The 13,044-nt window shown below is 45.2% G+C and overlaps 1 protein-coding gene across 7 annotated transcripts in view; it reads right to left on the bottom strand.

Moving 5' to 3' along the window:
* The window catches only part of TRAK1 (trafficking kinesin protein 1), a 101,171-nt gene that overhangs the window by 38,396 nt on the left and 49,731 nt on the right, over nt 1-13,044 (bottom strand). For all 7 annotated transcript variants that reach the window (XM_070359274.1, XM_070359277.1, XM_070359270.1 and 4 more), the window contains exon 3: nt 1,593-1,669. In XM_070359274.1, the coding sequence (XP_070215375.1) occupies nt 1,593-1,643 (51 nt within the window). In that variant the 5' untranslated portion in view covers nt 1,644-1,669. The remainder of the gene's footprint in view (nt 1-1,592; nt 1,670-13,044) is intronic.

The raw sequence follows: 13,044 nt of genomic DNA, 5'->3' as shown, positions 1-13,044 counted from the left end.
AGGAGTTCTGAGTGTCGGGTTTGGGGGTGGACCAGGTGATTACAGAGGGTTTGGGAGGGTGGCAGTTGCAGAGAAGAAAGGGAGAAAACTCAAAATCTCATGCCAGGGCTCCAGGAGCCGTGATAGTAGTCTTGGGAAAAAAATAATAAAGGCACAGACACAGGACCACCTTCAGAAGACTAACTGGATATGGGGTGAGGAGTGGATTCAGAAACAGGGCACTGTTGCGGAAAATGGACACAGCAGAAAGGGGCCTGTAAAAAGCATTTTCGAAAGTTGGTGATGTTAGCCAAGCTAGCGTACGAGGCGGCTAATGCCAGCTGCCCAGATGGATGTAACTGGAGAACCACCAAGAGGCCAGTGCCCCTAAAATGCCTCATCAAGGGCCCTGTCACACAGCCAGAAAATCTAATCTCACTTATTTGGGGCTGAGGAATTTGGGACTTTCCTGACATGCAGATGGTCAAGTGGGTCTCAGCTCCTGCCCTGTGTCAGCTCCAGTGGATCTACCAGGGGGTAGCCTTCAGGAGAATGAGAGGCAAGTGGGTAGCTGGGGAGGTGAGCCCTCAGGAATGGGGCATGCGGGTGGATCAGAAGGGTCCTGTCCTCAGAACAGGTAGGAGAAAACTGGGTGTACAGAAGGGAAGAGCACAGGGAAAGAGAGAGACATGAAAAATGGGGTGAAAAGACCCTCCCCAACCCAAGAACAAAACCTCAGGTCCCACACTTCTGCTTTGTCCTGCCACTGACTGAAAATGAGGATTTCTGTGTCCCTTGTATCTTTCTACTCTATTCCTCAAGAAGGGCTAATGAATAGTCACATGACTCATATCATGCTAGATTCTAGAGCACAAACCAGGATCTAAAAGTTAGCACCTCTGCATTTGAGGCCTGATTTTGTGGGGAGAGTGGAAGAAGTTTTAAAGATGGGCATTTATTCAGCAAATACTGAGAACTACCATGTTCTGGCCTATTCTAGGCATAGGGATACACACAGTATACTCATCTGCTTCTAGATACCATCAGAGCACCTTAATTTTCAAATGTCAACAGGATGCTGAGAAGAAATTGAGAAAACCATAGTCTCTAGTATGCCTGCAGCTTGTCTGATCCTAAGCAAGTTTCCTAAATTTTTCTTCCCATGCTTGTTTTGGTTATTTCCATGCTGACACTGCATAGTAACATTCCCTTAACTTAAGTAAAAACATCACACAACAAAACAAAAACATTACAAAGATATGGATAATGATGTCTTTTTTCTGAAATTTTTATATACATTTAATATATATCATTAGTATATATTTTAAGAGCTTATAAAGCTTCAACTGGGTATTCTATAGCAAGTATTTAAATGTTACCCTATTCCGTTATTAATACATTCCTTTTAAAATCCAAAATATCTTGTACAAAATTACAGTGACTAAAGCCAACATAGCTACCAGCTCAAAAAATAAAAAGCCACTGAATCATACTTTGAGAGGGCTCAATTTCTGACATTCTTCACCAAGAAAAATAGTAATGTCTGCTTTAATCAATATAAATTATAATCAGTCAATTATAAACGACTCTTTGCCTTTCCCCGAATCACTTACCTCCTCAAGAAGCCGAGTTACAGCATCTATGTCATTATATGTTTTAGTCATCTGGCCAACTCGTTCAGCACATAAAACTGCAAGAAATAAAAATGACCATGTCACTACTGATGCTACAAGTCTGCCAGACAAAGTCTGGCCAGGTTCAGCCTTACTGGGTTTGATTCCAGAGAAAAGCCCCAAGCTGTGTGGGGTGAGGGAACAGGGGTCTACTAATCACTGCAAAGTCTTGACACTGCATATGTGTGTGTGCATGTGTGCGTGCACATCCGCACGTGCACACTCGGGGGTGTTGCTGAGGGCAAGGCGCTGGAGTGGAAAGGGGTCTGGCTTCATATCCGGTCAGCAAACCGAAGTGGATCAGCAGCACAGAGAGTAATATATAAACCGCCAGAAAGAGCCCTAGGATCTAGACCCCACTTTCTGCACAGACCCAGTGGGTCCTTTCCAAAGCAGTTCTTGGTATTAATTATTAAACAGTCTTAAATTAACTGATAATTTCATAATGGCCCAGCCTCCTCTTCCCCAAATGGCCTAAATTCTAAGTCTCTGCAACTAGTTTCCAAACCATGAAAACCGAGGTGACAGATTTTTTTTTTTAATCCACACACACACAGTCATACACATGGTATTTCGTAACATATGCCATTTGCTTAAGAGATCTTAAGAGGCTGCCTCCAGGCCACTTCAGGACTATGTCTTTGTTTCTCCATTGGAGAAAAAGGGTGTGCACTGAAAGAAGGCTTTCATCTCCAGAAAAATCTCAGGGTTGTTTTATTTTAAATCAATGGCAAGGAAATGATTTGTAGTCCAAACACCGTGAGGTAGCGTGGCTTTCATTCTGAGGAGGAAGAAGTGAAAGCAAATGGATTTAGAGCCAGAGCATAAAATTTTTTGACACCAGCCATTTAGGGGCCAAATAATAACTTGTTAGTAATTCCTCATAACTAAGACTCTAACAAACAATTCTTTTAAGAGTAAAAGACTTAGTTCAGCTTTTGCAACAACCCACTTGCAGTCACAGCCCAGGCAAGGCCTTTGGGAATTGAAGTGTATTTCTAACCAAACTCAGTAGCATCACTAATGGCTAATTGCAGCTGGAAAGCAATAGGTCTCTAAATATTTTATAAATGCAAGCAGAGATCATCCTAGTGGGTGAGCTCAGAGAAACTGGATCTGTTGGAATGATTTTCTAGTTTAAGGAAGAGACCTAAAATCTGGTTCCAAATCTGAAACCCTCCCAACACAGGCCCTCGGAGCCAGGATGGGGGAGGGTTCTTCTGCCAGCCTCTCCGCCCAGAGCTTTATGGTAGAAACCCTCCGGGCGCTGGCTGGAGGAAAAGCAAGGGAAATGTACAGGGTTGGTGAAAACCAGAATTTAACTTGATGGAGATGGAGTCCAGCTCAAATTGCTCTAAGCAGTTCATCAGCTCGAGGTCACAAGAAACCTTAAGTGCAGAGTTCGAGGGTGCAGACAGGAGTTGGTTTTCATGCTGCACGGCTGTGATGCTCTGCAACGGTGCAGACAAGACCCAGAGGGCATCCAGCCAGCTCCCTCTAGCAGAGTATGGTGAGCCGGGGCATCAAAGGGCAAAAGGCCGCTATGCTGAAACCTATGCTGTGCTGACACCAGGGCCAGCTAACGCCCACCCTAGCTCTCTTCAAAGGACCGGGTCCTTGGCTTTTCTGGAAAGAAAGACAACCAGGCTACATTTTAAACTCATCTTGGCTCTATGTTACCCTAACGTAAGAGAATAAGACTCAGAGCAGCTTTTTGCTCTGGGATTGAATTAACTGAAAATTATATTTACATTTTAAAGCTATTTTTTTGAATTGAGATCACTGTAGTTAATTATGTGTAGATAATCATATGCAGATGTAAGAAATAACACAGAGATTCCATATACCCTTTATCAAAGTTTTACCCGATAGTAACATTTTGTAAAATAATATCACAACCAGAGTACTGACATTGCTATAATCTAGGAATCTTACTAAGATTTCTCCATTTTACCTGAACTTGTGTGTGTGTGTGTGCACGCACGCACGTGAGTGTGTGCACCTGCACATGTGAATATTAAGCTTTATATGATTTTATCGCTGGTGTAGGCTCATGTATCCACCACCACAAGGACCTGTTGTATTATTGCCCTTTTATAAAGCTATTTTTTAAAGATTTAACATGCTCTAACAACTGAACCCAATAAAACCTACACCTGGACCAGGGTTTTTTCCAGCATGAACCAGTCAGGCATATGTCATCACCACGTACATGGTGACAGGAGGCGAGGGGTACAGAACGATGCAGAGCCTTCCAGGAGGCTCTGAGGTCCCTGAGAGCCCAGCCACAGAAGTCAGAGGCAGAAATGAAAAGCTACTATGGAAGCATGTGCGCTGTTATTCCAGTTACGTTTTCAAAAATACATATAATCCCAATGGTGAGGGGGTAAGGGGGTAGATTTATAATAAAAAAATTGAATAGCCATTCAGTTCAGTTCAGTCGCTCAGTCATGTCCGACTCTTTGCGACCCCATGAACTGCAGCACGCCAGGCCTCCCTGTCCATCACCCAACTCCTGGAGTTCACCCAAACCCATGTCCATCAGTCGGTGATGCCATCCAGCCATCTCATCCTCTGTCATCCCCTTCTCCTCCTGCCCTCAATCTTTCCCAGCATCAGGGTCTTTTCCAATGAGTCAGCTCTTCGCATCAGGGGGCCAAAGTATTGGAGTTTCAGCTTCAGCATCAGTCCTTCCAATGAACACCCAGGACCGATCTCCTCTAGGATGGACTGGTTGGATCACTTTGCAGTCCAAGGGACTCTCAAGAGTCTTCTCCAACACCACAGTTCAAAAGCATCAATTCTTCAGCACTCACCTTTCTTTATAGTCCATACTCTCACATCCATACGTGACTACTGGAAAAACCATAGCCTTGACTAGACGGACTTTTGTTGACAAAGTAATGTCTTTGCTTTTTAATATGCTGTCTAGGTTGGTCATAACGTTCCTTCCAAGGAGTAAGCGTCTTTTAATTTCATGGCTGCAATCACCATCTGCAGTGATTTTGGAGCCCCAAAAAATAAAGTCTGACACTGTTTCCACTGTTTCCCCATCTATTTGCCATGAAGTGATGGGACCAGATGTCATGACCTTAGTTTTCTGAATGTTGAGCTTTAAGCCAACTTTTTCACTCTCCTCTTTCACTTTCATCAAGAGGCTCTTTATTTCTTCTTCACTTTCTGCCATTTGGAGAGAACTGCAAATTTTAATTTTCTTTTTTGTACTTTATTTTTTTGTAATGACCATGCCCTGATGGGAAAAACATTACTTAAAATATTTTCCAGGAAATATTTGACTACAATATACAGTACTCCTTGAGGTAACTTTTAAGAGTAATTCATAATGGCACCATCTTACATTTACCAAGCATGCTAACTACAGCCTGGCCTTGTTCCTAGCCCTCTAGGTGGATTACCTCATTTACTCCTCAGAGCAAAAAATACTACAGGGTAGGCACTGAGGCCTAGAGAGGTTAACTAACTCACCCAATGTCACACAGCTAGCAAATGGTGAATTTCAAAGTAAGAGGAGACTCCTAGCAGAGGCAGCAGCTAACACTTAAGGAGTCCCTGTTATGTCCAGGAATTTAATGTGCTTTTCTTGTTTACCCCTCAGAACAATCTTTCAGGGTAGGCACTATTATGATGAGTATTCTAGGATGAGGAAACTGAGGCTCAGAGAAGTTAAGGACCCGATCCAAGGTCACAGCAAACGAAGCTGCATGTGCTGGGGACTGAGCCAAGGCCAGTCTGGCTCCTGTACCAAATAGGGAGCCATAGAGGATTCCAGGGCATGGCTGAGGTCACACAAATCAACAATGTTTAAGAAGCATAAAGAAAGCAAAAAGTGCCCGTGCTTTAGGTCAGATCTGTGACCCTGGTGCCTCATGAGGCTCAGGTTTTCATAGGAAAATCTACCAAGGCCATGAGGTCCTGGGCAAACCCCGTAATTATGTCTCGGGCTTCCTCTTCCAAGAAATGAGGACTAACAAATGATGCTTTAAACAGTATAAGCAGTCTGCACTTTTCAAGCACCAATTTTCCAGATACTCAATCTACAATAAACCATCTCAAGTTTCTCTCTCCATGAGAACAGTATTTCAAACAGAAGTTCCACTTCTGAACAAGGAAGCTCTACCAAATAAATCTACTTCCCCCCAAAAGGTATTGAAAACAAATGAAAACTTTATGCTCAGTAGGAGCCAGACATAAAAGACCATATATTGTATGACTCCATTCATATTAAGTATCCAGTATAGGCAACTTATAGAGACAGGCAGCAGATCTGTGGTTCCCTGGGATGAGGAGTGGTGGTACTTTAGTCGATGAGTCATGTCTAACTGTTTGTGACCCCATGGACAGTAGCCAGGCTACAGTCTGTGGTCATGGGATTCTCTAGGCAAGAATACTGGAGTGGGTTGCCATTTTCTTCTCCAGGGGATCTTTCCGACCCAGGGATTAAACCGGGGTCTTCTGCATTACAGGCAAATTTCTTTGCCGACTGAGCCACCAGGGAAATCCAAGATGAGAAGTAGGAAAGGGAATTAATTATAAATAGACATGAAGGATCTTATGAGGCGGGATGGTAGAGGGCAAGATGTGAACGTTCTAAAACTGAATTATGGTGACTGTTGCCAACTCCGGAAATTTACTAAAAAACACTATAAATTGTTCACTTAAAATGGGTGAATTTTACAGTATGTAAATTATACGTCAATATTTTAAGTTATCATCAAATTATATGCAAACAAGCATCCCTGGGCTACATATGTCACAGCCAGTCATTTCAACAGAATATGACAAACGCATTCTTTCTTGATCTCATGATGGAGCCTTTCTCCAGCCAAAAGAATGTTCTCAAACAGCAAAAGTGTTTAGGAGTAGCAAATCAGTGATTAGAAAATCAGCACTGATAAATGGCACATAAATGAATGAATCCACATGGACTAGACTATTTTCAATTAGATAATTGTTCATAGCATTTGCTTAGATGGCAGAAGTTCATGATACATCCATAATGCCCACTCGTTCTAATTTTCACTTTTATACTTTCCTCAAGTCACAGCCACTTCTTGGAGATTCAGCCATGCCCTTCCCTTGGCTGTTGCCCTTTATTATCTATTTTCAAAATAATTTAGACTTGGCCCAGAAGCCCAAGTGTATTAACTACTAAGACCTATAAGACACACATGCTGCTGCTGCTAAGTCGCTTTAGTCGTGTCCGACTCTGTGCGACCCCAAAGACGGCAGCCCACCAGGCTCCCCGATCCCTGGATTCTCCAAGCAAGAACATTGGAGTGGGTTGCCATTGCCTTCTCCACACATGATTTGGCTTTAAAAAAAAAAAAAAAAAGTAAAACCTAACTATTTTCATGCAGCCCTTGATGTGTGTACAGGAATAGAGTGAGGTCCACAGTACTACAGTACTTGGTAATAAAAAACAATGCTCATTTGTCCGCAGTTAGAACAAAATGAAAAAAGAACAAATTCCTTGTTATTTCTGTTTAAATGGCTCCATGTCCAAAATGACAGAAGCATAATGAACCTAATTCTTACAAACCTACGTCCCTTCCCACCTGTACAAGTCACATGGTGGCCTACGTCCCTTCCCACCTGTACAAGTCACATGGTGGCCTACGTCCCTTCCCACCTGTACAAGTCACATGGTGGCCTACGTCCCTTCCCACCTGTACAAGTCACATGGTGGCCTACGTCCCTTCCCACCTGTACAAGTCACGTGGTGGCCCGACACATAGTTGACGCTCAAAAAAACGGAAGAGGTTGTTTTACTCCCAGACCAGTGTTTGCAAAGAAAGGCTCATTTCTAACCAACCAGAGGGCCCGGAGAGGGATGAAAACATGAAAGCCTGGTGTATATCTCATCACCTCCAGATGAACATGTATCTTAGAAAGAAATCCCCTCCCCACCAGGCTTCCTGCATAAAAAAAGAAGACGTCTGGAAACAGGCCAAGTTCAAGTCCAGTGTGATATGATGAGGCACAAAGCTGCTAAGAAAGAAGCTGCATTAACAGAAAGGCATCAACTAATAAGCAGTTGTGGTCCTAAGCCAGAAGCAAACAGGCAGACTGCTGGCCACGAGTCCTCACAGGTGAAAGGTGCTGGCTGATCACGACAGCTTTAGGGACAGTCTTGGAGATGGCATGGTGGCAAAGGCCAACCCAGAGCCCAGTTCATTGCTAACGGCAGTGTGTTTAGTCATGACCAGCATCTGCATGGTGCTGGGTCTATGCACTGGGAGGTGGGAGCGAGGTGTCACTTGCCAAGAGTAGAGACCTGACAGGGCAGTCTGGCTACATTTGCCTGCTCATCAGCATCACTATCAGTTGAGATCAGGGTGTGATGATTGTACTGGCTCACTTTCCTTTGCCAGGGTTGTCTGAGAGCAGGGCACCAGAGCAACTTACTGAAGAGACTGGGAAGAAAAAGAAAATTACTATCAAGTATTTACAACTGGCCCACTCCAGTACTCTTGGCTGGAAAATCCCATGGATGGAGGAGTCTGGTAGGCTGCTGTCCCATGGGGTCACTAAGAGTTGGACACAACTGAGTGACTCACTTTCACTTTTCACTTTCATGCATTGGAGAAGGAAATGGCAACCCACTCCTGTGTTCTTGCCTGGAGAATCCCAGGGACGGGGGAGCCTGGTGGGCTGACGTCTATGGGGTCACACAGAGTCGGACACGACTGAAGTGATGCAGCAGCAGCAGCAGCAGCAACAGCTACCAGGTGGAGAAGGCAATGGCACCTCACTCCAGTACTCTTGCCTGGAAAATCCCATGGGCAGAGGAGTCTGGTGGGTTGCAGTCCATGGGATCTCGAAGAGTCAGACATGACTGAGGGACTTCACTTTCACTTTTCACCTTCATGCACTGGAGAAGGAAATAGCAACCCACTCCAGTGTTCTTGCCTGGAGAATCCCAGGGATGGGGGAGCCTGGTGGGCTGCCGTCTATGGGATCGCACAGGGTTGGACATGACTGAAGCAACTTAGCAGCAGCAGCAACAGCTACCAGGAGCAGTTTACAAATACTATTTCACTTAAAACCAGTATAACACGGTGACTCAGATATGACCTCCATGAGACACTGTGAGGCAGAGAGAGGGTCCAAGTGACTTGTCCAAAGTCAGACAGGACATAAGTATGGACTTGAACCTGGTATGTTGGAATTACAATCATCCACCCTGCCCTAGACTGAAACACTCAGAGATGACCTATGGGGCCATTCATCACCAGGGTATTTAATGAAGGCATTGTTGGTGATAACCAAATGGCTCACTCATGGACTGCTCACCACGTGCCCAGCAATCTGCTAAAGTGCTGGATGTCTACCACCTCCTTCAATGTCTACATTTATCCTAGGAGGGAAGTGCTACCATAGCCCACATTTTAGACATGAAATTACACAAGGTCACAAAGCTATGAGAGGGTCTCATTCTATTTGACACCCAAATTGGGGCTCTTGGCAATGGCACCCTACTCCAGTACTCTTGCCTGGAAAATCCCATGGATGGAGGAGCCTGGTGGGCTGCAGTCCATGGGGTTGCTAAGAGTCCGACACGACCGAGCGACTTCACTTTCACTTTTCACTTTCATGCATTGGAGAAGGAAATGGCAACCCACTCCAGTATTCTTGCCTGGAAAATCCCAGGGACGGGAGAGCCTGGTGGGCTGCCGTCTATGGGGTCGCAGAGTCGGACACGACTGAAGTGACTTAGTAGCAAGCACAGCTGAGTAAACAAAATAAATCCTACCCTTGAGGAATTTAAGCCCTAATTGAGAAGGTTAAGACAAATTAGCACAATACAGAGGAATCAGCAGGAAGCGCCAGGCAAGAAAAGCTCTTAGGGAGTTCAGATGGCTAGGGACTGGGGAACAGGTACCACAAAATGCACAGCTTGCCCATTGCCAGCCCTGGGGTGCTGCTGGTACCTCCACCCTAGAAAGAGCCCTGAGCAAGGGACATGCATGGTGCATCCATGGATACTATCAAACAAACCCAGGCTGAAACCAAGGTGACAGAACCAATGGGCAGAGAGACCTTTGTAACAGAGGTGAGGTCAGTGCTGATAAGCTAGGCCAGCTCCTTTCTCTAATGTGACCCTACAGGGCAGAGTCCTATAAGCCACCCTGTATCAGTACAGACCCCAGAGCCAAGGCCTGATGGCGCTTTCTCTCTGGGGTGGACGTTCCCACCCCATAAGACATCACAACCACCAGCAGGCCACTGCACATCCCCCACACGGCCCAGCCCTCCTCCTCTAGCCCCAGAGATCCCTGGGGCTCTGAGAAATGAGGAATCCCTCTCAGACTGGAGGAATGAGCTCCACTGGTGCTGCTCCTGTGCTTCACCTTGGAATTCTTCACTAAAGAATCTGGACACCTGCCCGAGGCACTCCATCAAGCTCTGGGTTCCCACTGTCTAACAGCATCATTTGCATCTCGGCTTTTTGCAGATGATAATTACTGGGTAGTGCTCAGCCCCTGAAAACTGGCCTGTGTCCAAAAGACTGACTACTGACTGGCAGCAGCCACCTCTGATGAGGGGATGTGCACTCTCTCGGTCTCAGGGCTCAGTAAACCCCAGACCACGCCACATGCTCTTTTCAAACCCTGCCACCCGAAGGCCATCCTGAATATACCTGCCAGGAAATCAGTGACCAATCTGGTAATTGAGTGACAGCCACAGAAGCATCCAGGTGAGAAAACATGACAAAGACCCCTCCTCGAGAAAGCGGGAGGAAACTGCCCCACAACAAACCACAAGGATGTGATGAGAAAACTCCACTGTTCACCAGTGTCTTCCTGGAGCTGGTATCATAGCTCGGGCACAGAGGGGTGTGACCACTGCATCATCGCTCAGCAGCACTGTGACCACCCTGCTCCATCTCAGGGATTCGGGGAAAACAAGAAAGCCCACCTCAGAGAATACCGCTCAGCAAGAAATCACTTGAGATCAAGTCAGTTTCTGCACCACACAAGCCTCCAGGGACCAGAAGGACACAGAACCTAGACATTTTCTCTCCTGAAGACAAAAAGAGCCATGCTGCCTCTGACAGCTGTGTGATCCAAGCAAGCTGCTTCTCCGGGTGCCTCGTGGGTTAGGAAGATAATGTGAGATAATGCAAGGCAAGGGCCCACGGCTCTACTAGCTGAGAGCCAGGTGTGGTAGAGGGCAGACCCCACAGCAGGGTGAGGGCCCTGTTCTGTGCTTACAGTGCTGGGACTCTGGATAACCTATCTGAGTCTCAGTTGCTTTGAATGCAAAATGGAAATAATGCTTATTTCAAAGGCCGCTTTGAAGATGAAATGGGTGACATGAGGAAGTGCCTATCACTCCCACAAGATGACCTGGGGGGACCAACATATGTCTCCTGTATCCTTGGCTGCCAATATTAGTGTTGCTGTTCAGTCACCAAATTGTGTCCAACTTCTTGTGACCCCATGGATTGCAGCATGCCAAGCTTCCCTGAGCTTCTCTACCTCCTGGAGTTTGCTCAAACTCATGTCCATTGAGACAGTGATGCCATCAACCACCTCATCCTCTGTCACCCCTTCTCCTGCCTTCAATCTTTCTCAGCATCAGGGTCTTCTCCAATGGGTTGGCTCCTTGCATCAGGTGGCCAAAGCACTGGAGCTTCAGCTTCAGCATCGGTCCTTCCAATGAATATTCTGCTGCTGCTGCTGCTAAGTCGCTTCAGTCGTGTCCGACTCTGTGCGACCCCAGAGATGGCAGCCCACCAGGCTCCCCTGTCCCTGGGATTCTCCAGGCAAGAACACTGGAGTGGGTTGCCATTTCCTTCTCCAATGCATGAAAGTGAAAAAATAAAGTGAAGTCGCTCAGTCATGTCTGACTCCTAGTGACCCCATGGACTGCAGCCCACCAGGCCCCTCCGTCCATGGGATTTTCCAGGCAAGAGTACTGGAGTGGGTTGCCATTGCCTTCTTCGAATGAATATTCAGGGTTGATTTTACTTTAGGATTGACTGGTTTGATCTGTTACACCAAACTGATTTTATCTTTCAGTTTTCAATCAAAAGCATCTCTTTAGGAACTTTTAACAGTGTAGGAAACCACCTCAGAATCCAGGGAACACAGTTACATCTACATCAAGCACGTATTTTCACTATTCACAGAGACTTCTCTTGCACTTGTGGTAGTGTGACAGGATCAGAAGAAAACAGAGTTGTGCCCAGTGAACTCCTTGTTTCCAGCAAAAGTGGACACAGAAACCAAGCATTCCAAACCAAATCCCTATCTTCCTGATCTACACCACACACTTCTTTCAGGCTGGGAGCAAGTCTCGTGAATTTTATTTTCCAAAGAAAACTGAGCACATTGACAATGAAGTGTGCCTTCCATATCCATGGGCTCTACATATGCAGATTCAACTAACCCCAGATTGAAAATATTCAGAAACAAAGAAAATTCCAAGAAGTTACAAAAAGCATAACTTGAATTTGCCATCGCTGGCAACTATTTGCATAGCATTTACAAAGTATTAGTCATTGTATCAATAAGTAATCTAGAGATTTAATATATACAGAAGGATATGTGTAGGTTCTATGCAAATATTGTGCCATTTTATATGAGGGACTTGAGTATCCATGGGTTTTGGTACCTACAGTGGTCCTGGAACCAATCCCCTGTGGATACCGAGGATCAACTGTATCTTTCTTTTGCAGTTACTGTCTTGAAAATATTATTTTCACCTTCTGGAGAGCTAAAAGTTTTTTTTATTAGAGAAAAGAGGGAAATTGGATGGGAACAAATAAGAGCAGGAAGAGAACTATAACAGACTATCTTAAGAGGGCAAATACAGAGCAGGTCCCCAGTCCTCCCCTCCGTCAAATATGATCACAAAGTGGAGACCCTGGCATCTGTGAGACATGGATCAGCACGGGGCAAGGCACACCAGAATCATGCAGAGGGTACGTTACAACCCAGACTGCTGGGCCCCACCCCAGTATGTCTGATTCAGCAGATCTGGGGCTGGACCCAAGAATGTGCATTTGTAACATGTTCCTGGGTGATACTGATGCTGCCAGATGGGACCCCACCTTGAGAACTGCTAGCACAGTATTTAAGAGCAGTCTCTGTAGGGTCCTAGAGCCAGTTTACATAGGTTGAAATCATCTACGAGCTGTGTTACTTCAGATGAGTTGCTTACATTTCTTCTTATAAACCTATGAAATGGAAAATCACAACAGTCCTTAAACTCCTATGCTTATTTTAAAGATTAAATGCATGAATCTACTTAAAAGTACTTGGAATAGCGCCTGGAACATAGTAAATACATAATAAACAGAGGCTATCATCATCATTATCATCTGGCTGTCAGTTTTTTTTTAAAAGGTTCAAAATATATAGAT

Source organism: Bos mutus, chromosome 22, assembly GCF_027580195.1.
Source record: "Bos mutus isolate GX-2022 chromosome 22, NWIPB_WYAK_1.1, whole genome shotgun sequence".
NCBI lineage: Eukaryota > Metazoa > Chordata > Mammalia > Artiodactyla > Bovidae > Bos > Bos mutus.
The sequence above is the reverse complement of the archived record's forward strand: the minus strand, read 5'-3'. Positions and strand labels throughout refer to the sequence as shown.